This window comes from Helianthus annuus, chromosome 15 (assembly GCF_002127325.2).
Source record: "Helianthus annuus cultivar XRQ/B chromosome 15, HanXRQr2.0-SUNRISE, whole genome shotgun sequence".
Taxonomy (NCBI): domain Eukaryota; kingdom Viridiplantae; phylum Streptophyta; class Magnoliopsida; order Asterales; family Asteraceae; genus Helianthus; species Helianthus annuus.
This window is the reverse complement of record NC_035447.2, coordinates 22,826,678-22,852,732: the sequence shown is the minus strand read 5'-3', so window position 1 is coordinate 22,852,732 and position 26,055 is coordinate 22,826,678. Positions and strand designations below refer to the sequence as shown.

At 37.2% G+C, this 26,055-nt stretch overlaps 3 protein-coding genes across 7 annotated transcripts; 2 read left to right on the top strand and 1 right to left on the bottom strand.

Annotated features, from left to right (window-relative positions):
• Nucleotides 1-2,963: 2,963 nt before the first annotated feature.
• LOC110911117 (upstream activation factor subunit spp27) lies at nt 2,964-8,262 on the top strand. 4 transcript variants are annotated; one of them, XM_022155698.2, is made up of 6 exons: nt 2,964-3,368; nt 4,286-4,400; nt 4,574-4,748; nt 5,463-5,513; nt 6,396-6,580; nt 7,931-8,262. In XM_022155698.2, exons 1-6 carry the CDS (start codon nt 3,085-3,087, stop codon nt 8,054-8,056), a joined length of 936 nt encoding a protein of 311 aa, XP_022011390.1. In that variant the 5' UTR covers nt 2,964-3,084; the 3' UTR covers nt 8,057-8,262. The 4 variants fall into 4 exon arrangements, with proteins under 4 accessions (XP_022011390.1, XP_022011391.1, XP_022011392.1 ...); XM_022155699.2 differs by having other exon boundaries at nt 6,399-6,580; nt 7,931-8,249; XM_022155700.2 differs by having other exon boundaries at nt 2,965-3,362.
• A 3,982-nt stretch (nt 8,263-12,244) lies between these two features.
• On the top strand, nt 12,245-12,691 carry LOC110913472. The gene has a single exon (XM_022158300.1). The coding sequence runs from the start codon at nt 12,245-12,247 to the stop codon at nt 12,689-12,691; it is 447 nt and encodes a 148-aa protein (XP_022013992.1).
• A 2,510-nt stretch (nt 12,692-15,201) lies between these two features.
• Nucleotides 15,202-17,509, bottom strand: LOC110909509 (LOB domain-containing protein 36). Of its 2 annotated transcripts, none has more exons than XM_022154425.2 (3): nt 17,232-17,509; nt 17,009-17,032; nt 15,202-16,283 (listed from the first exon to the last, which is right to left on the bottom strand). In XM_022154425.2, the coding sequence occupies exon 3, from the start codon at nt 16,253-16,255 to the stop codon at nt 15,422-15,424; it is 834 nt and encodes a 277-aa protein (XP_022010117.1). In that variant the 5' UTR covers nt 16,256-16,283; nt 17,009-17,032; nt 17,232-17,509; the 3' UTR covers nt 15,202-15,421. The 2 variants fall into 2 exon arrangements, with proteins under 2 accessions (XP_022010117.1, XP_022010116.1); XM_022154424.2 differs by having other exon boundaries at nt 17,005-17,032; nt 17,232-17,508.
• Nucleotides 17,510-26,055: the final 8,546 nt, after the last annotated feature.

Sequence of the window (26,055 nt, the reverse complement as noted above, 5' to 3'; positions counted from 1 at the left end):
TTGGGCAACGAGCGGAGGATGATCCGGTGAAATACCTCAACGCGATTGACTTAAGCTTAAACGATGCACTACAACGCTACAACTCGGGATGTGAGTCATCCCGCGCGGGTAACATTTGACCGACTTTGGGTCTAGCCAAGGACCCTTATAAACGTGGCGCACCATGGAGGCATTCCATGGACTATCCATTAGTTTAGTAGTTTAATCGTAGTTTAATATCTAGTTCAATGTTTTCTTTTGAGTATTTAGCTTTATAGGAGTAAGACACACTCAACAGAGGAAGATGGATGATGGACTGGAACCCATGCACATAAAACAGAAGACTCCCGACTCATTTTCTGCAGAACAGTGGCTACAGCACGGGGCCGTGCTCACCCAGCACGCCCCCGTGCCCGTCTTACTGTTATCAAACATTATCTGTCCAGAAGGTGGCACGGGTCGTGCACACCCAGCACGCCCCCGTGGCCACCCCACTGTAAGTCTTCTTATTTCTTTTGTTACTGGCACTTTGGACACGGGGGCGTGTCCCCAAAGCACGGGGCCGTGCTGCAAGTGCCAGTAACAAAATTTTTTTGTTATTTTCATACTTTTTACACATTTTTCCAAGATAAATCCTTTTTGGGACACATTGGTGACAATGTGTAATTTAAGTGTGGGGGGGGGGGCGATAATAAAAACCTTGAATGGTTTGTCCTAAATCAAGCCTTACACAAAACTCGCTTTGGAACTGCTAAACACCCCAAACTTTTTCAAAAAATTTTCTTTTCATTTTTTTTACTTATCTTAAGTTTAGTTGGGTAAACAAATTCTAAAAATTATGTTTTTACAAATTTACAACCGATAGCGTCGTGATAAAAAGAACCAATTTAGAACATTACGAAAATGGGCATGATAAATCTTTGTAAAATTTGATTATATATACATTTTTACACTATAACCCTTTTCCCACAAAAGTGAGTTTTGAGCCATTACCGTGCATAGAAATATACATCCTTACTAATTGCTCAATTTTCGTTTCTTGTGTGAATAGCCCGTTTGGTTCTCACGTATCTAGAACTTGACAACCCGATGCATTCCAAGTCTTTACCGACAAAAATTCAAGTAAGTAAATGATAGAGGCATTAGGACAAACCCTTTTTCAAAACAAAACCTTGATTTTCTTTGATTTATCCAAAAACAAACCCCCTAGTTAAACCCTTTGAACCTTTAAACTTTTTTTTTTTTCAAACAAAAAAACCCTACCCTTTTCATTTTTCACCTTTCATTTTTGTAAACATATCGGTTATGAAGTTATGATTTCGGCTCAGTTTCAACTTTGGCAACAAAAAAAAATCAGAAAAATTTGAAAAATATGCCAAAGTATTTTTTGCTAAGCCAAAAAGCAATAGAAAAACAAATGGTTTACGATTTTCACCCTTTTTCCGAATAAAACCTACCAAACCCGAACCACCACCTACCCTTCAAAGTCCTCTTGATACTTATAAGGATTTAATGCCAAAAGAAGGAGGTTTGATCGATTATCAAGCCTATGGTAGGAGTGAGTTCCAAATCGGGCACGAGTGTTTCATTTAATATTGGCCGAATGTTGAGTGAAAACTTGTGAGGTGTGTACATTTGTATATAACTAAATAGAATTTTATAAAGGCATATTATGCCCAAAGTAAATAACTTTTCGTAAATTGAGTTTTAAATAAATCATGCCGAATAGGATTGTAAATAAAATAAAATCAAAATAAACTTAAAACTTGGATACCCGACACTCTAAAGATAAGACCCAAAAACCTTCTCTTCTACCTATTCCGTTTGGGTGTATAAGTCACGTAATAGAGTTTTGCTTGAGGACAAGCAAAGATTCAAGTGTGGGGGTATTTGATGTGATTAAAATACAACATATAAATTATGCCAAATACGGCGTAAAAGCAACCCTTTTTAGTACTAATGTTGGAAAAAGCTCGTGTTTTCGTTTCTTTTAGATTTTTAGGGATAAAAGAGCTTAAATTTGCAAAAGGAGCAAAAAGACAGTAAAATCCAACATAAATGTAAAGAAAAAGGAATTACCGCAGCTCGTCAAGCCCCAATTCACATCCAAACCTCAAATAACAAGACCAGAAGGCTGACACGGGGCTGTGTTCACCTGACACGGGCCGTGTCCGAAGATTGATACTGGGCAGGAGAAAAAGACAACTGCAAAAGATAAAAATGGCAACCAACACGGGGTGTGGTCAACTCAAAGACTTTCAGAATATGCGATAGTACAACAAGTACTTTGGCAACGGGCCGTGCCGTTGACACACGGGGCCGTGTTAGTACAACATCTGACAAGCAGTTAATGAGGAAGAGAGAGAGAGATGGGCACGGGCCGTGCCAGCCGGGCACGGGCCATGCTAAAGCTTCTGAGGACAGCTATAAATTGGAGTGCTTGGTTCCACTTCAACTCATCCCTTGGCAAACCACTTCTCTCTCACTTGCCACCACTCCACCACCACTACAACACCATCATCCACCACCATTATCCATTTTTTCATCTTTAGAGTGTGTATGTAGTCTCGGGATCCGAGATTGATCGTAAGAATATTTGTTAAACAAAGGTCATGCTTGGCTAAATTCTTATATCACTTGGTGAAGACATATCTTTTATGTATTTCTTTTATGGTTTCCAAACTTGGGCTACTTTTTAATTGGGTTAGTATTAATGACTTTAATAATTAGTTTTTTTATATTGAAAGCGAATTTATTCACCCATTCTTCATATGTTCGTTTATTCAAACATTACAAAACATGTGTCAATATTTTCTTGGTCATATATCTTATGGTTGCTATACTAACCAAACCAATATCAACTGAATGCCCCATTGCAACGCATGGAAATTCCCCTAGTTTACATTAGAAATCACAAACCAAACAATCCTAAAATTAGCAAAAATCTTCAACAAGACCCCCAAAATAGCTAAATGGCTTTAAACATAAAACAAGCATAACTTTTAACCACAAGGAACTAAAAAGAGAAAACTCATATACTTCCACTTTATCTTCTCATCATTTCTCCACCGTCAACCGACTTTCAACTTTCGGCACCGGCGAACGATGGTACCGGACTCCGAACTCACCGATCGGCTACAACAAATCCTGACCACCGCCGATTTAACCACCACCACAACCGCCAGCATCCGTCGGCAACTAGAACACGAATTCGGAATCGATTTAACTGACAAAAAGGCGTTTATTCGCGAACAAATCGATGTCTATATTCAAAATCAGCAACCGAACGAGAACGAAGACGATAACGAAGAGGAAGAACCAGAGGAAGTTGAAGAAGATGAGGTTGAAGAAGACAGCAATGGCAAGAGCGGCAGTAGCAGAAAGTTAGGGTTTGATGTTTTTTATTATTATTTTAGTGATTTTGAATGCTGTGTTGATTTGATTGTGTTTAAATTTGAGGAATGTATGCTCTGTTTTTAGGTTTGTTCCCTTAGGGTTTCTATCTCTAACTGATGCATAGGGCTTTTTAAAAAGCCTGTGGCTCAAGGCTTGCTCGAAAAGAGTTCGGAAAAAGCTTGGTTCGAAGTCAGCTCAGTTTTTTAAACGAGCTGCTCGGCTCGGTTTATAAACTGTACTAGCTTTGACCTTTAAACAGTACAATCTACAATGCAGTTCATTTAGTTTAGGCTTTGGTTATTTGGGCACCCGCTTTAAATAGTACAATCGACAATGCAGTCCATTTACCTGCACGGCCTTGGGAAATGGTGACCCCGTACTCTATAGTCTATACACCACGTATAGCGCTACATGTGGCGTATAGAGCCCTCATTTAGTGCATTTGTAACCCTATAGGCCACGTATAGCGCTATACGTGGCGTACAGGGAGGGTCCAAATATCATCACCCTTAGTTTATTCTTTTGGTACTTTGACGTTAATTTATTGATTGTAGGAAACTTTAGAGAATTTTGTGTCTTTTGTTACTGTAGACAAGCTGTTAATTAGCATTAGGATAATGTAGGTCATTTAGTTTATTTTCTTGGTAACTTGTCATAGTTTGTTGATTGTTGGAAACCGAAACTATAGGAAATTTGTGTCTTATGTTACTGTATACAAGCGGTTGATTAGGATTAGGATGATGCAGTTCATTTAGTTTATTATCTTGGTACCTTGGCATTAATTTGTGAATGTTGGAAAGTATAAGAAATTTGTGTCTTATATTACTGTATAAAAGCTGTTAATTAGCATTAGGATTAGATTTATTTTTTTTCAAATGATATGAAGTTATGAATGTGTTTGTGTATTTAGGTCAAAAAAAGGGAACAAAGAGGTGAAGAAAAAAGGGGGTGGTTTTACCAAGTTATGTACTCTTTCTCCCCAACTTCAAAAGTTTACAGGGGTGCCTGAATTAGCTAGAACAGAGGTACTGGTAGCATTATGCAAGGTTTCTTGTTTTGGTTTCGAAAAGTGCGCACTTGAGGCACGAGGTTATCTGGAAAACACCTCAGGGATTTTTTTTTATGTTTTGTGATGATTGTCTGGATGGGATTTATATTTCTGGATGTATATTATATCTTGAAAGCTATTTAATCATAGGTTGTTAAACAACTTTGGAGTTACATTCGAGAGCACGATCTGCAAGATCCAGCCAATAGGAGGAACATACGCTGTGATGGACTGTTACAGGAACTTTTTGGTGTGGATACTATAGACATGTTCCAAATGAATAAGGCTCTTGCAAAGCATATATGGCCGTTAAATTCTGATGGCGGTACTACTTTTTTTTCCCTCTTATTCTGCATTCATATTTTTATTTATGCTTACCATGGAAACATCGTGATCATAGTTATCTTGTAGAAAAGCTATGCAGTCAATAGCGTGCTATAGCGCTTAGCGACATACGAACCCATAGCGGTCCCACTATTAGTGGTGCTAAATCCCACTATTGGACTGCTATTTTAAAACCCGTATAGTGGTCGTAGCACTGCTTTTAGCGGTTTTTCTTACTTCAGCCCAAAAGTAAGGTAAAGGCCACATTAATCAACTTTTTGTTTATAAATAAACCTAAAAGTGAAGGCTCAAACCCAAAATTAAACCTAAATCGAAGCCAAAAGTCTTCATTCGCTGGTTCTTCATCAGTTCATCATTCAACAAAATTAAACTTAAATCTCTAAATCGTTGGACTCCTTGGTTCATGTTTTGGATTTTGATATTACTACTAATATTTTGCATGATAATATGATATTATCATATTACTATAAATTTTGATATTATTATTAGTATTTTTCAATATATATATATATACACACACACACACACACAAAATATGCATGATACAAAAATTACCGCTATAACCTATATATCATATAGCGGACCTTGACCGCTATTTGATTTTCGACCACTATAACTGCATAGTAGAAATGTAAAACTATGTAACATACCTTTCTCTGAGTTACTCTGGATTTGACCAAAGTTTTTATTGCAGCTCCTGTAAGTGCAGAACCGAAGGAAAAAAAGCCAAAGAAGGAAAGAGAAGGTGTGTTATATTGGCATGCCAATACAGTTCTTATTTTTTATGCATTGGAATTAGTAATAAAACAAAAGGAAATTTAAATCACATACTTATACTTGGGCAGTCATATCATTTTATGTTATTTTTCATCTGGTTGTAACAAAATAACTAAATAAATGGTCAATAGGACAAGAGAATGAGGGAAAGAACAAGTAGATCAAGAGAACATTATCATCTCAACCATTATGGATGTACTTCATATGATTATTAGTGTAGAAGTATGTGATTGCAAAGTTCTTCTATTCGAGCATGTAACTGAAAAAAATATAAAAAAAAGTACATCCATGCAGTTAATATCGGTGATATATCGGTTATCAGTCCCCATGTAAAATATCGGTGTCAAATATCGGTAATTATCGGCGATATTTGACCCATATAGCCAATATATCACCATTTTTTCCGATTTTAGTACCCTTCTTCTTCGTTCTACCATTTGTTTTTCTTCTTATTGCTGCTATTAGTTTTTTAAGTCTTATTTGTTAATTGTTAGTGTTAGGTGTTGTGTTTTAAGTCTTATTTGTTAATTGTTAGTGTTAAGTGTTGTGTTTTAAGTCTTAATCAATTCACACTTGCTACAATTACTGAATTGTTAGTGTTAAATTGCTATATATATAAATTCTGCATGATATTAAAATTACCGATATCCTACCGCGATAACCTATATCTCGAATATCGGTCCTTGACCGATATCCGATATTCAACCGCATTAACTGAATAGAAGTACACAGAATTTCTTATCTTTTTTTCCAATCAACCATCTGTGAAGCAAACGCCTCATACTCCAACCAAACAAAAAACAAAAACCAGTATTGAATTTAAGTTTGTAGACTCACTTTGTCTGTCTTGCAGATTCAGATGAGCCAAAAAGAAAGGAGAAGCGACAGAAGGGTAGTGGCGGTGGTTCTGGTATTATGGCTCCGATTCCGCTTTCAGTAGCTCTAGTGAAATTTCTTGGAACAGGTGAAAATGCATTGGCACGTTCAGACGTTGTGAAGAGAATTTGGGACTACATTAAACAAAACAACCTTCAGGTTTGTATGTCTTACCTTTTAACTGGTCAATGCAAAATAAGCAATGTTATCTGCTCGCGTTTTTTATTTTACCCAACCAGAAGAGTAAAATGCCATTTTTGTCCCTGTGATTTGGCTACTTTTGCGACTTTCATCCAAAGGTTTGTTTTTCCGCATTTGGATCCAAAAGGTTAGAAATCTTGCCATTTTCATCCAACTTGTTAACTCCATCCATTTTTTAACGTTAAGTCAAGGGTGTTCTTAGGGGTGTTCAGGATTCGTTTCGAATTCGAAAAATTCGAAATTCGTTTAAATTCGATTCGATTATCAAGAATTCGTTTCGATTATAAGAATTCGAATTCGATTCAATTCGAGTCAAGTAAATCGAATACGAATTTATAATTTCAAATTCGATTCGATTCGAAATTCGAATAAAAATTATACATTTTTATTTATTATTTTTCTATATAATACATATATAACTTTTATTAAGCTACACTATTATTTTCAAATTTTTTCCAAGTATTAAAATTACCCATTACCAAACCCACTACATGACCCATAAGTAAAACCTAAGTAACAAATCTATCAATTGATTTCTAACCATAAGAATATTAACTTGTAATGTGGAGTGACTATTCCCGCCTTCTCGTTTTGAATTTTAGACTTGTGATACTTTATTTGAAACTTTTTAATGTGATATTGTGCTTTATGGTTGCTTTAAAATTTATGTTTCATTTTAATAGTTTTTACATGTTTTAAAGAATATGAATTAAATCGAATTTATTCGAATTCGATTCGAATTCGAAATTTTAATCGAATACGAATCGAATACGAATTGGGTTTTTTATTCGAATACGAATTCGGATCGAATACGAATTCAAGGAAAAATAAAAATTATTCGAACAATTCGATTCGAATAATTCGAAAATTCGATATTCGATTCGATGAACACCCCTAGGTGTTCTCATCTTTTTAGACATTTTTGTGATGATTAAAGGGTTTGGTTGGGGAGAAAGTCAACAGAGGTGGATCTTTATTTCTTATAGTGTTCTTTTATTTTAATAAAAAAATGTATTAAAAGACAGAAATGCCCCTCATTTAGCGGAGAAAAAATGGATGGGGTTAACGAGTCGGATAAAATGGAAAGATTTTAAACCTTTTGGATCCAGATGCGGAAAAACAAACCTTTGGACGAAAGTCGCAAAAGTGGCCAAACCTCAAGCACGAAAATGGCATTTTACTTTTGATATAATGGTTTCTTGTTTGGTAAATATGATTTTAGATCAAGTTCTTAAGAGGGATATATGAAATTTTCGTTTTTATAATTGTTGGTCTATTAGTTATGCTGTTTTGTTTTTGGTCTTGAAGGATCCCTCGGACAAAAGAAGAATTCTATGCGATGACAAGCTGAAAGAGCTCTTTGATGTGGACACATTTAATGGATTTACTGTTTCAAAGCTTTTATCAACTCATTTCATTAAGGCTGAAAGGTGAGTCCTGCACTCATGCTAGTTAAGAGCATGAAATTTTGCTTTAATTATTCATCTCTAACCAACTGGCCCTGTTGTAACCCTAGTGACATGTATGATGTATCTGTTGTTGCAATGAAAAATGTAGAAAACAAAAGGTGATTACTGAAAACCGAATGTACCTTGCAGTTTTTTGTAGTAATATGCACTTATGATCATCCTCGTTTGGTAGTTTATTTTGTTATGTATTCAAAAAGCTTTATCTAGTTGTGATATATTTAAAATTTAAAAGTTAAAACATCTAGCTAATGTACAGCTTTATTTGTGATTTTATTGTGTAAACAGTTGATAGTTTATTTTCTTACTAATTCTGTCCAGTGTTGAAAAAGTGTGCTAACAAGCTTAATTTTTTGTGGGTAAGATAAGACCTACACCACTAATAACAGTTTTTCATTGCGATTAGATGATTCTTTCTAAGTTGTAAGTGCTTCTCTCCGTACAAAAAAACAAAAGAACGGACACCTCATCCGTGCAATAGCAACATCCCTTTTTTCACCGGCATCCTTGTTTTGCCGGCCGGAATGTTCTCCAAATCCAGTGAAGGTAGCTTCCTCACTAACTCGGTACGACGTCAGAACGGGCAAAGGTCATTTCCTCCTTTTGCAGGAGCTGTTTTCCCTCCCTTTTCTACCGGGCAGATTCACTTCTCCGACCCCTCCTGCTTCAAAATTTTCCAAGATTTAAACTCGCACAAAGTTCCAGTAGGTATTGGGTCAGGCAAGCTTTGTTCAAAGCAGTCAAGATTCACGAGGTTGTGCTGTTCGGACCTTAGGTTTTTTCCGGCGACGATTTTTTCGTTGAAGGTTTTTTGTGGTGACGATCTTTGCGGCGGGAGTCCCACGACAAACCCAGGTGCACACGGTCCTTATCAACAATTATCTCTGTTCACGCCGTTAAAAACTTATCTCTATTTATATTAGTGGAAGGTTCAAATGAAAACCACTAGTTATCGGAAAACTCGAAAACTAACTAAAAAAGCTTAAAAAACATACCAATTTTTTTTTCATACAAATTTTCGCTATTTAAATTATATAAAAAAATTCAATTTTTTTTTTTTTTTTTTTTTTTTTTTTTTTTTGTAGTGCACATGTGTAATAATTTACATGTGTAGAATTATTATACATGTGCACTACAATTTTTTTAAAGTTTTTTTATATAAAAAAACTAGCGATTTTAATAAAAAAATTGAAAAAAAAAAATTTGTGTGTTTTTTAGGCTTTTTTAGTTAGTTTTTGAGTTTTCGCGATAAAAGTGGTTTTCATCTGAACCATCCCCATTTATATTATCCTTGTATTTTTATGTTATATATAACAAGGATTTGTTGATCCCTATTTTTATGTTATATATAACAAGGATTTGTTGATCCCTATATCATACATAAGACCATGCGTAGTCGTTGGGGTGAATAATACCCTACCCTTGGGCGTTTTGCGCCATGTGTTAACCCAGTCAGCAATGGGGCATTATGGGGAGTTTTCTAAAATGGGTGTAGTGGGGATGTGGGCATTGTGAGGCATTATAAAATTAAATAAAAAAAAACCATCAAAAAATCTTATTGGACAAACAAAAGGTAGATGAAGGGTGATTGGCCAAAGGAAAGGAAGCAAGGGCGTGGAAAAAAAACCACGACAAAAGCATTTTGGCCAAAAAAAAAACGCCCACGAGGGCCATGCTTGGGCGTGATTTGCATAAAAACGCCCACAATTGCACGACTACAGATTTGTTGGAAAAAAATTCATATATACTATAGTAAAAAAAAGGAAAAAAACTATTTAACATAGCTTTTATATATATTTTATTATTTTTTTTCTCACTTGCTTACTGTGTGCTTACACATACAACTATACGATTTTGTGAATATTGTGCTTTAACATAGCTTTTGTATATATTTATTATTGTTGTTATATTGTGTAGTGGGTTATATGTGTTTTGTGGTTCGTTGTATGTTGTTGCTCATTGTGTGTTGTTAGTTGTTCATTGTACGTCGCGTGTCATGATTTTTTTAACGACTTTATTCGGTGTTTGTGTGTGTTTTGTTGTTTGTGTGTGTTTTGTTGTTTGTGTGTGTATTGTCTTATTGGGCGACTAGTTGCAATCATAGACAAAAGGATTCATTACTTTTCGTGAGATCGTGTCCAAGGGCGAGGGGTGCAGGCAAGGGAAATGATAGGGAATATAGTTTGCGGGTGGCCTCTTGGAATGTAGGAACCCTTAGTAGTAAATTATTTGAGGTGGTAGATTCACTTAAAAGACGTAGAGTAGAGATAGTGTGCCTTCAAGAGACTAGGTGGAAGGGACATAGAGGGGGGGGGGGGGGTTGCAATGGGTACAAGTAGTTGTATTCGGGATCCGATGAGGCAAAGAATGGGGGTAGGATTTTTAATCGCTATGAATCTGTACAAAAAACGTAGTTGAGGTGATTCGGCACAACGATAGGATTATGGCTTTGAGGCTAGTATTAAGAGAGGAAGTGTTGGTGGTTTGTGCCTATGCACCACAAGTGGGACTAGGAGATCATGAGAAAAGAGTTTTTTTTTTTTTTTTTTTTTTTTTTTTTTTTTTTTTGGGATTGTATAGACTTCGTTATGAGGAACATACCTAGGGAGGATACAATTTTTATAGGGGGTGACTTTAATGGGCACACTAGTAAGGATAATAGTGGCTTTTAGTTGGTGCATGGGGGTTTTGGTTTTGGTGATAAGAACAACCCTGGTAGGGATCTTCTAGACTTTGCGGTGGCTCATGATCTAGGTATTATAAACTCATTTTTCAAGAAGAGAGATTCATAGTTGATTACTTTTAGCAGTGGGGGTCGTAGCACTCAGATTGACTATCTTTTGATAAGATGAGGGGAGCGACATTGGTGGAAAGATTGCAAGGTTATACTAGGGGAGACAACAGTGGCTCAACATCGTCTTTTGGTGGCAGATGCGTTCATGAGTAAAAAAGTGTCTAAGGGGGAGAAGGACATACGACCTAGGATTTGATAGGGAAATTTGAAGGGAGATAAGATAGTAGCATTCAGAGATAAGGTCATCTCGACTACCATTACTCATAAAGGGCATATTTCGACTCGAATGGTTGGGGATGCAAACCGGATGTGGGAGGTTATGGCGACCACCATTACACATGTGGCGAAGAGGACTCTAGGGGTCACAACAGGAAAGAGGAGTATGCATAAGGAATCATGGTGGTGGAGTAAGGATGTGCAAACCAAAATAAGGGACAAGCAAAGGAGTTTTAGAGATCTTTTAGGGTGTACGAATGAAGAGGAGAGATGACGAGGAAGGAGCGATACAAAAAGGCCAAGAGGGAGGCGAAAAAGGTAGTGGTAGAGGCAAAGAACAAAGCCTTTAAGCAGATGTACACACACTTGGAAACAAATGATGGGGAGCATGATATGTTTAAGATCGCCAAAACTAGGGAGCGTAGAAAACAAGATCTAGGGGTAGTGAAGTTTATAAAGGAGGAAGACAGTCGTGTTTTAGTTAAGGATCATGACATTAAATTGAGATGGAAAAACTATTTCCATAAACTTTTCAATGATGAGAGGGCTAACCAACAAGAAAGTGACAACACCATTGCGCAAAGGAGACAACCAAATAACAGCTACTGTCGGCATATAACATAGGGAGAGGTAAGGACTGCACTTAGGAAGATGGGAAGGGCTAAGACAATTGGTCCGGATAACATGCCCATTAAGGTGTGGAGGTGTTTAGGTGATGAAGGAGTTCAATGGCTAACTACTCTGTTTAATCTTATTTTCAAATCTGGAAGCATGCTAGATCAATGGAAGAGCAGTGTCATAGTGCCCTTATATAAGAACAAAGGAGACACTCAATATTGTGGGAATTACAGAGGGATTAAGTTACTAGGGCATACTATGAAATTATGGGAGAGGATAATTGAGAATAGACTTAGAAGAGAAACTCAGGTTTCGGTGAACCAATTTGGTTTCATGGCGGGGCGATCAACTACGGAAGCAATACACATTCTAAGGAGATTGCTGGAGAAGTATAAGGAGAAGAAGCGAGATCTACATATGGTGTTCATTGACCTTGAAAAGGCATATGACAGTGTACCACACAGGCTGATTTGAGATAGTTTGGAGAGTAGAGGGATTCCAGGGAAATATATAGACCTAATTAGGGATATGTATATTACAACTGAAACTAGCGTGCGCGCACCTATAGGGGATACTGATGTCTTCCCTGTGGAGGTAGAACTCCATCAAGGGTCTGCGTTGAGTCCGTTTCTTTTTGCATATGTCTTAGATGAGTTGTCTAAGTTGATCCAGGAGACAGCTCCGAGGTGCTTGCTTTTTGCCGATGATATTGTGTTAGTGGTGGAGGGTAAACAAAGCTTGAATGCAAGGTTAAAGGAGTGGCGAGTAGCTTTAGAGGGTAACTGGTTAAGGATTAGTCGCTCTAAGACTAAGTATCTTTACTGTGATTTCAATGGTGTAGGCGACCAGGACACTCAAATCTCCATTGAGGGGCAAGTGGTTTCGGAGGTAACTAAATTCAAGTATTTAAGATCTTTTGTACAAAATAATAGGGATATAGATAGTGACGTAGCTCATCGAGTTCAGGCCGGATGATGTAGGTAGAGAGCAGTTGCTAGGGTATTGTGCGACAAGAGGTTCCCAACAAAATTAAATGGAAAGTTCTATAGGGTTGCAGTTAGACCTGCTATGTTATATGGAATAAATTATTGGGCCATCAAGAAGACACAAGCACAGAAGCTGAAAGTGGCAGAGATGAGGATTTTAAGGTGGATGTGTGGGCATACTAGGTTGGATAGGATAAGAAATCAGGTTTTTAGGGAAAGATTGAGGGTGGCTAGTATTTTAGGTAAGGCTAGGGAGGGGAGGTTGAGATGGTTTGGGCATGTTCGGAGGAGACAAGTGACGGCTACAGTTAGATCAGTAGAAACTCACTGTGGAGGGGAAGAGTAGTAGAGGCAGGCCGGAAATGACTTGGGAAGAGCGAGTTAGAAAGGATTTGTTAGACTTACACCTCTCTGCGAAGATGGTCAAGGATAGGGGTTCGTGGAGACGCAAGATTAAGGTTAAGGACTTTTAGGAGGTTGACACAGTTTTGTATTAGTTTCTTGTTTTAGGAGCTTAGCTTCTTTAGTCCATTTTGATGGCCTAGGAATATTATAGATGACGTGTCTATTTGAAGTGCTATATGTTCCTATTATATGTTTTCATCTTTTTGGTAGCTTAGTAAGAATATGTTTAGTACTATTTATGTAGTTATATATGTCTTTTTCCTTTTTTATCCCGACTCTTTTGCCTAGATATGATTCTATGTGGTCATATGTCTTTTTCTGTTTTTATTCGACTTTTTTGCCTAGATATGATTGTGGAGTTGGGTGTCTCACTGGAAGCAGTCTCTCTACCCCCCGTGATAAAGGTAAGACTGGCCTACATCCCACCCTCGCTAAGCTATGAGTGAGATTATACTGGGTATGATTGATTGAGATGTTTATCTTGAGTTTAATTGGGGGTTGGGGGGAACGGATTCACATACAAGACATAACCAGGGACCACTCGAATAACATCACAAGATACAAGGCACGACATATAGATATAGAAGCAAAAAGAGCAGAATAACGTCAGAACTAGCTTTTGGCTTGTGCCACATTCATGAATCATGACGACAATGTGTAAGATCTGGCTATGTAGAAATAATAAACTCTTCAACAAAAGAGGCGTCATATATGAGGTGATGGAGGATATTACGTGAATCACGAATAGAACCAAATGGCAATGTATTTCTTGGGAGAATGGTGCATTGCGTGTAAATCAATGGCCAGAATTTGATTATGAAAATATACTAGTGTATTTTACGATTTGATGATGTAAATCAATGGTTAGGATTTGTTCACTCAGTTCACAAATACACCGGTGTTCACTCTAGAACCCCACGCTATATATATATCCGGTTGACAGCCGGCGGCTTTAGCCGGAGTAATAACGGCGACGGTGGCTATATACAGAGGATAGAACATGATCGATTTGAGGGAGAAACATGTTTCCATGTGCTTTCTTTGTGGCAGATGGATGGAATTTGGTTTAAAATTCTGGAGCTTTGATGATGGTTGCGGTTTAGAAAGAGAAAGGCAGAGGTGTTATTGTTTGTGTGGTGGGAGATGGTTGTGGTGGTGGTGGACTGGAGGCGTTGATGATGATGGGTGGTGGTGCGCCAGATGCTTTGCGGTGGTGGTAAGGGGAAATGTGGGTAGAGAGAGATGTGAATATGAGATAGTTTTATATAGTGGGTTAAAAAGATTGAACTAAAATGGTAATTTATAAACTTTTTTATGTTAATACCAAAAATACCGCTGGTTATAACCAGTTTTTTTGATGGAGTTAGGCAACGTGATCAAAATGGCAAAAAGTTGGAAAAGTTAGGGATCCAGAGGAAAAAAAATATTTGGACTAAAGTGTCAATTTTGGTCAAACCTCAGTGACTAAAATGACAATTCACTCTAAAAAATATATATAAATGTAAATTTATTTTCAGAGTAAACTGCCAAAATGGTCCCTGAGGTTTGGTCAGTTTTGTCACTTTATTCCAAAACTCAAACCTTTTGAATCTGGATCCCTGTGGTATCAATTTTATTGCCATTTTCATCCAAAAGTAAAATTTGGTCAGATTTTTCAGTTAACATCCAATTTTTTTGTTTTTTTCATCCATTTTAATGAAGAGCAAAATGGTCAGATTTTTTTAATTTGTTATAATAAAACGTTAAAAGACAATTTTGCCCTTCATTAAAAGGGAGGAAAAAGACAAAAACTGGATGTTAACTGAAAATTTTGACCAGATTTTAATTTTGGATGAAAATGACAACAAAATTGAAACCACATATATACCTAGATTCAAAGGTTGTGAGTTTTGAACTAAAGTGTCAAAAGTGACCGAAGGGTCATTTTGTTAGTTTACTCTTATTTTTCATATGTCGTATTCGTTACTCGTTACGGAAGGTTGTCTCTCTCTTCATTTACAAATAGTCAACAAGGAAAGATGGCAGTGAATCTTTATATTCTCCCATTCCCAAAAAATGAAAAGAAACAGTAGCAGCAGCATAGACACTTCAACTTGTAAGGATAAAGTTATGATTAGTGATAGTGACGCATCATGACCAGACAATAATTCCTTTAACTACTTTGCAATAAAGACCCGTTTTGGCTTTTCCTACTCATAAAATTACAAAATCCAAAAAATTAAATTATAAAATATGCTTCTTGATTGTAAAAAAAAATGTAGCATAATTATCTAAATTTAACTCTAAGGGCAAAACAAATAATAAAAAGGGGTGCCTAAAGATCAACATGAGGAGCAACATTCCTATCTTCTTCGCCAGTTGTTCTCTGTGCAACAGTAATTGGTGCGCAGAGAACCGCTGACTGCTGAGTTGTTTCTTGTTGGAGTAGAAATTGTTGACGCTCTTGGAGTTGGGTTTTTTGATCTTGCCCTTGTTGTGGGATGTGACACATGTCATTGACATAAGTACTACCTAACGACGACGACGATGGTGACATGGTGGCCGGAGTGGTCATAGGATTAAACCCGCTACCAGTCACATGCCTTACAATATCAACCGATTGTTGTTGTTGCTGTTGTTGTTGTTCATAGTTTCTCAACATTTCTTGTTGTTCTATAGAATTAACAAAGGTCACCATTTCTTGTTGTTGTTGATACACATTCGTAGGAGCCGCGATGCCCATAGCGGGCTGCATGTTGTACGGTACAGACGATGATGGCATACTATGAATTTGGGGAATAAACCCTTGATTCAAAACAGGCAACACATTAGGTCCAATGTAACTTGCCAATTCTATTTTCGCCTCGTGTAAATCTTTCTGAACTTGCTTTAATCTATGCTGAAGAACCGAGATCAATCCAACACATCCGTAAACAGGATCACATAGCCTCGCATCAGCCTCATACGCCAATGAATTAACCGCGTCTTCTCGTTGAGTAGTATTAAGTTCGTTAAGGATTTTGGACACATTACTAGCACCAAATACTTTATGCACATTGGCAAATTTCTGAGGCTGGTCCGGTGGGAAGTAGGGTGCAAACACGCATTCTTGTGTGCATTTTCGTCGTAAAAACTTGCACGCCGCACATGGCGAATTTGTTGAAGACATTGTTCTAAGTTGTTCTTCACCTTAAGACCTGCAAGCATTTCAATCTCATACATGAGATTTTAATACAACTAAATGCATTTAATAAATATATATTTTTTTAATTCATTTTGACAATTAGTACACAGGAATTCAATAAAGCATTAACTTGTGTATCGAAACTAGGGACCGAGTACTGGTATCGTACCTTTGGTATTTTAGGGTTTTTTTGTTTCGGTATTACTTTTTTGTGTATCGAAACACAAGGGATAGACATTTTTTTAGCGTTAATGACTACCAACATTGTACCGATATCGAGTGAACAAAATTGATACCACTAGTGGTATTAATTTTTAGGTTTTCTGTATCGGTACTAGTATATTTTTGCCCTAGCCGTACCGAACTAGGAGCATACCGCTATAATTAGCACGGTATTCCGTTTATATTTTTACTCGATTTCCATATTCATACTTTTCAGAGCGATGTTCGGTACTGGTACCGATCTCATTGATACAAACAAATTAATAATTCAAGTCTAATAACTGGTTTTGTTTATTCAAATCTGACAAAAATTAACAAATATTTTATATTTCTACGATGATGGTCAAGTAGCAAATACAAACTTGTAAAGCAATTAACAAGAAAAAAAATTACATCTGTCTATTGAAAAAAAAAAACCTAAATCAGCAAATAATCATCTGTATATTGAAAAAAATCAAAAACTTAAATAAAAATGAAATTGCGAAAATTCAATCTAATAATTAATTTCATACCTACGTTTCAAATTCTGTCAATAACCGCCTGCAGAACAAATGAGAATGAATTAACGAAATAAATCATGATCAGCAACATGAATATATATGATTTCACAATCTATAATATATTCATGTACTAAGATATTTAGGAATGAATCCGTGAAAAAATTTTCTGATTAAAACTATGATATCTTCAGGATCAGAAGCAAATGATAAAAAAAAAAGTGAGATAGAGTGTTTCTTACAGAAGGATTACAAAAAAGGATGAAAACAGAGCCAAAGATACACAAAGGATGGTTATTGAGGAAGAGATAAAACAATTACGAGAATGTTGACGACGTCATGTTCGTGTCTGTGTTATTTGTATATGAATATATGGATCATATTGTTATGCATTAATGAGTGTGTGCAAAAGAGAGAGAGAGAGAGAGAGAGAGAGAGAGAGAGAGAGAATAAGGAGCATTGTTAGCCGTTTGATTTGAAGAGGATTGTATTTTGACCGTGCGATGGAAACACGGAGTTTGTTAGAGAGAGAGAGAGAGAGAGAGATGAGGTTAATGATTTAGGGGGTGTTTGGGATTGCGTTTTCAACCTGATTATTTGATTATTGTGTTTTGAAATCGCAAAAAATCTATTTTGAGTGTTTGGTAAAAAATTAATAAAAAGTGATTTTTTACGTTTTGTAGAGTTCAAAACGTGATAATCCATAAGTAGGTCACCCCTTGCTGCAGGAAAACGTGATAATCCAAAAACTGATTTTTTACGTTTTCACTTATTTATTTTTTTGAAATATATATACTTGCCAAACACTCAAATAGTTGATTATCTGATTATTGCGATATCAAACAACATAATCAAATCCAAACAATGTTGATTATCTGATTATTGTGATATCAAACAACATAATCAAATCCAAACACTATCTTTCTGCAGCACGTTTTGTTACAGCTAATTATCTGATTCTGATTATTCAAAACGCATAATCTATTTTCAAAACTCAACCCCAAACACCCCCTTAATGCAATCTGAGTTAACTCTTTGTCCCTTGCCTTGTTTTCCGTTTTAAACAATTTATAACTTACATGATTAATTTTATGGATTATTTATATCATCTTATTTTTTTATCACCGTTAGGGGATACGGAGTGGGTCGGAAAGTGTTTTGCCGTGCGGGAACACCGCTGCCTACCCTTCTTTGCCGCTCGGTGTTAATGTCGATAGGTGAGGGGTTGCCGATGCGGGGAGAGGGAGGAGAGGGGAGACAGTGGGGGTGTGTGGTGGGGTTCATGCCATCTCAACTAATCACACATTTTTTTTCTTTTTTCTTTTTAAATAGTTTACTAATTCATGAAGTGTCTAACCATTGCCAACACTTTTGAGCATAGTTTATCACTTTGACATGACACACTCCCATTAGTTGATTTTAAAGTTTACCACTTTCAAGTGTCTAACCACTCTCTACACCCTTAATATAATTTTATCATAAAGAGTCATGTGATAACCACGTTACTAGAGAGGCGTGACAAAAAAATTATGGAATGGGTTTGAAAGTGACAATTTAAAAAATAAATAAACATCAACCAATTAAAACTAACCCAAACAACACTCACCAATCAAGAGCCACCACGTCACCCCCTTTTCCCCCACACGGAAAAAAATCTAGGCACCCTCTCCTCCACACTATGACACAAGGCGATGTGCCGGCGTAGTGGAGGCTCCACACCGTGGGGACTAAAAGTTATCAAGTCTTTAAAATTATCTCTCATTTTTTAAAACATCCTACCCAGTATATCTATCGGAATAAGCAAGGGGTTTGGCAACTTCTGAATGTGTAAGTGTTGAACCAATAAGAGGTCTAAACCATTAAGTGTTGAACCAGTAAGAGCCAGTATAATCCTTAACCATTTAGAGACAAATGTATGGAAAATTCATATAAGAAGTCTTAACCATTCAGACTCAGTATATTGCTTAACCATTCAGAGTCAAATGTATTAATCATTCAGACATCTACTCGTGTAACAAACAAGCTGGTCATTAAGTGCTGAACCATTACAAACGCATGTATGAATCATTCAGACATCTACTCGTGTAACAAACAATCTGATCATTAAGTGTTGAACTATTACAAATGCATTAAGACCAGAAACAAACAGCCTCTAAATATACTAATTCAATGTACTTTTCAATATACTTTCATGGATAAGGTTAACCTCTAAAGAATAGGTTATTTAAGTCTTTTAGATAAGGAATCTTTCTATTAATTCGGGGAGTTCCGACTGCTATCCATGTTAATTAATTAGAGAATCACGAAGTTGAAAGTTTTGTAACCCACTAGGCTGTTTTAAAGATCGAACTCATGGATACACCCAAAGGCCCAGTTATTCGTTTGGAGGGCCCAAGAAGGTCGTATTGTACAAAGCATGCAGTGTTTAATAGGAACGAAAAACCTTTATAGGAACGATGTTGCCAATGCAAAAATGTGTAGAAGATAAAAAGTTAGTGTTTTTTGTGGATAACGCTTAGATCCAAATTCAAAAATCTGACGTGGACGGTTTGGAGCTCTTTTGATTTTGATAATGTAATTGCCTTAGGCTTCTAGTTGTTGGCCTATATATGTTTGTAAGTTGGAAGCCTTTAGCTTCTGGTAAAGGTTTGTTTTCTAATAAAGCTCCATTTTCCGGTAAAAAGGAGCTTTTTAGGTTAAAACCTTAATTATATTTTTGTTCTTAAAATTTAAGGATTTCCTAATTTTACCAGAGTCAGGATGTGAATTCTAAGGTAGTGTTTGTTTCACATAATGTAATAGAATTTTGATGGAATTGAAATATTGAATTATTATTGTGTATTGTTCGGCAGACAAGAAAAACGGAGTAATAAAATAAGCGGTGAGTGGTAGTGGTGGTAGTAATTGTGGGTGGTTATAGGTGGCGGTGGTGGGTGTCGGCAGCGGTTATGGGTGGTGGTAGTGGCGGTGCAGCGGTGACGACGAGTGGTGGCGGCGGCAAGGTGGCCGTTGGTGGTGGGTGGTAGCAGAGGTGGCAGCGGCGGTTGGTGGTGACGGTGATGGTGGCGTCGACGATAGTGGTGGGCAGCAGCGACAAGTGGCGTTGGCGGTTGGTGGCGGCTGTGGGTGATAACGGTGGCAAGTGGGTGGCGATAGCGACGGTGGCTGTCGGGGTGAGGTGGTGGCGGGTGGCGGCGATGGCGTCGGTGGTGGGTGGTGGTGGTGGTGGGTTGTGGCGAAGGTGGTGGGTTGTGGTGTTGTTGATTAATGGTGCAAGAGGGGATGGAATGAAAAAAAAAACATTGGGGGGGGGGGGGGGTGGAAGGAATGGTTTTGAGGAAATGGAATGCCTTTTGGAATGGGTAATTCAATTTCATTGACCAACCAAACACACTTTTCTTCATTCCCTTGTAATCATCCATTTCATTCCACCTCTCATTCCTGCATACCAAACACTACCTTATTTTGTTGGTTTTGACAAGAAAATGAATTGGAATTAAACAACATAAGGAAGGGAATCTACATTTCAATTCCATCTAAATTTCATTGCATTTTGCAAAACAAACACACTTAAATTACAAACCAAATTTCCATTTCTGCCCGAATTACCATTCCAAATCCATTACAATCCATTTAGGAATTTATATCTATCAAAACAAGCTGTGGTTGATAATATAGGCCATTGTTTATACAGGTCGAGAGTTAAGTCAGCTTGGTTTGTCCTTTTTCTAACAATGTTTTTGATAAAATTTGGTGCTTGTTTTAATAGTGAAGGAGTTGTTAACATTTTCTCTAGAAGGTGATTTGTTACGGTCTTTGACTATTCGACTAAATTCCTATAAATTTAATAATCTACTAGATTATATACTGATTAAAACCACTGTTTAATCAATGATATCAGTTCGTTAGCAAAAGGCAATATGCTCGAATCCAGCTTGATCATGCTACCATAGCTCAAGCAAGCATTGCTCACCATTAATGTTACAGCTGGGTAAACTGGGCCGGGTGGGTGAGTTGGGTAACATGCATAAATAGTTGGTCTTTTAATCCGGTGCCTGTTTCACTCTCTTTTGTTCCTCTTTTTACAAGAACTATTTCAGCCGGAACTCCTTATTAAATTTTTGAGACTTGAAATCACAATAATCAGTTTGAATTGTAGCATGCAGTTGGTTTTGCTACTTTGTATATGGAGATATATACTATATAGCACAGACCAACATGGATGTATGTGTAAGATTAAATATATTATGTATTAATATTTAATCTATAGCCATTATAATCAATTACATAATATAGATCAAAATATATAATGACCTATTAAGATAATTAGTTGGTAATTGTTGATGGACCATATTACCCTTATTAACTAATTGAGTTTCCTCCTGGGTGCTTATATAAGGAGACTTATGTGGAAGTTAAGGGGTTAGACAGTTACACAATTAGACACACCCCATAAGCATAACATCATCACGTTCGATCTCCATCTCCTACGGCCGATACCCTTTTCGGTTTTCTTAGTCACCATCATCAGTCAGCACCCTAAGGAGGAACCAGATCACACTGACAACTATGTCGAATTCGATGTCATCTTCTCTGACTGGATTCTCCACTGCACTGTCTGCTATAACAGGTATGTTTTCATGTTTTCCATTATGTTTAAAACAGAACTGAACCAACATGTGGTATCAGAGCATATGTTGATTAGTCAGTTCTGTTTTCGCATCCATTAATTCTGCGATTGAAATCATGAAAATAGTTGGTCTTTTAATCCGGTGCCTGTTTCACTCTCTTTTGTTCCTCTTTTTACAAGAACTATTTCAGCCGGAACTCCTTATTAAATTTTTGAGACTTGAAATCACAATAATCAGTTTGAATTGTAGCATGCAGTTGGTTTTGCTACTTTGTATATGGAGATATATACTATATAGCACAGACCAACATGGATGTATGTGTAAGATTAAATATATTATGTATTAATATTTAATCTATAGCCATTATAATCAATTACATAATATAGATCAAAATATATAATGACCTATTAAGATAATTAGTTGGTAATTGTTGATGGACCATATTACCCTTATTAACTAATTGAGTTTCCTCCTGGGTGCTTATATAAGGAGACTTATGTGGAGGTTAAGGGGTTAGACAGTTACACAATTAGACACACCCCATAAGCATAACATCATCACGTTCGATCTCCATCTCCTACGGCCGATACCCTTTTCGGTTTTCTTAGTCACCATCATCAGTCAGCACCCTAAGGAGGAACCAGATCACACTGACAACTATGTCGAATTCGATGTCATCTTCTCTGACTGGATTCTCCACTGCATTGTCTGCTGTAACAGGTATGTTTTCATGTTTTCCATTATGTTTAAAACAGAACTGAACCAACATGTGGTATCAGAGCATATGTTGATTAGTCAGTTCTGTTTTCGCATCCATTAATTCTGGGATTGAAATCATGAAAACGGAATTTTGATAACTTAATAAATCTAACAGCCAGTTTCGAGTCATAAAGGAAGACTCGAGATCACTGTTTTCGGAAAAAGGATTAATTATATGTTCACTCGATTTCAACTGGGTTATGTTTTGGCCGAAATCTGTCTAGAAACCATTAAAATTCAGGTTTTGGGTTCCAGAATTAGGTATTAATTTTTTAGGGTTCATCACATGTTCTTAGAAAATTCGAAGATTCCTTTATGTTTTGGAATATGATTCGGATTATTAAGTGTTTTTTCCTGTTTTGATCTGATTTTGTCCTCTAAAGATTTTCGAAAACTGTTATTAGATAAACAGTTATAATTTTCGAAATATTTTGATAAAATTAGATCATCTTAAAACAGGAAACACTATCACAAAATCCCTTAGAATTCGAATTTTCAGTTATGCTTTCACATTCACAGCTGTTAACAGGAAGCTTCGAGATCATCAGATTACGACTCGAGACCATCAGTCTCGACTCGAGACCATAAGGTCTCGACTCGAGACCATAAGGTCTCGACTCGAGACCATAAGGTCTCGACTCGAGACCATAAGGTCTCGACTCGAGACCATAAGGTCTCGACTCGAAATCATCAGGTCCTTAAACCTTCACAACTCGAGACCAACAGATCTCGACTCGAGACCATAAGGTCTCGACTCGAAATCATAAGGGCTCAAAAGTTTACAACTCGAGACCATAAGGTCATAACTCGAGACCATAAGGTTGCGACTCGAGACCGTGGTTGCGACTCGAGACCTCATCATGACTCGAGATCTCATAAGATATAGTAGTCGAGACCATGGTTCCGACTCGTGACAACAAGGTTGCGACTCGAGACCTCATAACTGACTCGAGATCTCATAACTCAGTCGAGACCTGACTCGAAACCTCATTATTTTAGGCTGTTTAATGTGAACTAAGATTTAGCTCAGTTCGATCCGCGCTAACGGGTGGTTTGCTATTAAATGATTGGTTTTGTAATTATTTAGTTAATTAATCAGAATCAGATAATGTTTTGCAAAACCAAGATGGCTTAACTTGAATGAGCTTCTGATGTATCAATTTCTGGCCAAAGCTGATTTGATACATCTACTTATCATCCAAGTATTACGAAAGCCAAGTTAAGTGTGCATCATAAACATGAATGTATTTATATCTGGCCAAAGCTGATTTAATTCCTTCATAGATGACATACTTAACAAGTGCATAACTAAAGTGACTGTCTTAATTTCTGGCCAAAGCTGATTTGTTACAACCACTTTGCACCTATACTTAAATGATTACACTTCTGGCCAAAGCTATTTTGTCTTCGTTTAAGTAGAATTTTAACTAAGTCTATTATTTTGATGTTAGTAATAGACAATATCACAGCTTCATAATTTAAAATGGTCATTATTTATGCCTGCCTTAGTTTAACGTGCCCTTAGATCACATTAGGACTTCTTCCTTAGTATCATAACTTGCTCATCTTATTTCCACTATCAGCGCCCAATTGCGGGATTCCACCTTTGACCGGTGATAGCTATGCTGCATGGAAGGATGCTCTCATGCTTACACTTGGATTGCTGGATTTTGATTATGCTCTAAGAGAGAATAAGCCAGCGGACCTTACCACTCAAAGTACTGCTGCTGAGCAGTTAACTCATGAAAATTGGACTAGGTGTAACCGCATGTCTCTCATGTTTATGAAGCAGTCCATAAGCAATGCAATAAGGGGAGCTATTCCTGATTCTGAAGATGCTAAAACCTACTTGGAACATGTGGAGGCGCAGTTCAAAGGGACGTCTAAAGCACACGCTAGTACCCTTATCCTCAAGCTGGTGACAACTAAGTATGATGGGAGGAGCGGCATTCGCGAGCACATCATGATGATGAAGGACATGGCCAATAAGCTGAAGGGGCTGGAGATGGAAATCAGTGATGGTTTCCTCATTCATTTTATCATCACTTCGCTTCCTTCGTCCTTTCTCAGAAGGAAAAAAGGACGATGAGTGAGCTGGTCGCCATGTGCGTACAGGAGGAAGAGCGCATGAGGATGGATCGCACTACTGATGTTGCCAACTTCACTACCTCCAACTCTAAGAAAAGGAAGAACAATCATCAGAGGAAGGATGCTTCTAAAGTCCAAAGGCCCAATCTTAATACAAGTGCACCTTCCAGCTCTAAGAACTCCTTAGGCAGTATCCGCTGCAAGTTCTGTAAAAAGACAGGACATATGCAGAAGGAATGCCCTGACTTTAAGGAGTGGCTGGCTAAGAAAGGTAACGATTATTTTATGATACTTGAGTCCTATAATTTAAGTGTTCCCACTAATTCTTGGTGGTTTGATTCTGGTTCTATGGTTCATGTTACCAATTCAACTCAGGGATTCCTTTCAATCCGGAAGCTGGAAAGAAACCAAAGAACGCTTAAGGTTGGGGATGATCGAGAGTTAGAAGTGAAGGCCATTGGAACATTACAATTAGTTATGAAAACTGGTTTATGTATTAAACTTTATGATACCTTATATGTTCCTGAGGTAACTCGGAACCTTGTATCAGGACCAAAGTTAGACATGGACGGTTTTATTGTTTCCCATGGTCATCGCAAACTCTCTATCCTCTATGATTCTGTTCTTTATGGTACTGGTGTTCTGGATGGTGGTCTCTATAGATTAGAACTAGATGATGGCTTTTCCAAATCTTTGTTGTCATATAACATTAATGAATCACTCACAAAGATGGAAGAGAAACGAGACTTAGAAACTTCATCCATGTTGTGGCATCAACGTTTAGGCCACATCCCAAGAGAACGATTAAATCGTCTCGTAAAGGATGAAGTCTTACCTCCTCTTGATTTCTCTGATTTTGGAACATGTGTCAAATGTCTTAAAGGTAAAATGACATTAGCGAATAAGAAAGGTGCCACTAGGAGCTCTAATTTATTAGAACTCATTCATACTGACATTAGTGGTCCCTACCAAATCGCTGGCATAACAGGACATACTTCATTTATCACTTTCATTGACGATTACATGTACTTGTATCTTATTAAGGAGAAATCTGAATCTCTAACAACTTTTAAAGATTATAAGGCTGAAGTTGAAAAGCAATTAGATCGTCAGATTAAAGTTGTGAGATCAGATAGAGGCGGTGAATATTATGGAAGACATACTGATGTGGGTCAAGCTCCTGGTCCATTTTATGAGTTTTGTAAGGGCCAGGGGATTGTGAACCAATACACCATGCCTGGTACACCTCAGCAGAACGGAGTCGCTGAAAGAAGAAACCGTACCCTTATGAACATGGTGCGCAGTATGTTAGCCAACACTAATTTACCATTATTCCTCTGGACTGAAGCGTTAAAAGCAGCTGTTCATATACTCAATAGAGTTCCTTCTAAGTCTGTCCCTAAAACTCCTTATGAACTCTGGACAGGAAGGAAACCAAGTCTTAAATATATGAAAGTATGGGGCTGCATTGCTGAAGCAAAACTTTATAATCCTTTCCTAAGGAAAGTTGACCCTGAAACAGTTACCTGCTTCTTTATCGGGTATCCTGATAATTCTAAGGGTTATCGTTTCTATTGTCCTTCCCATG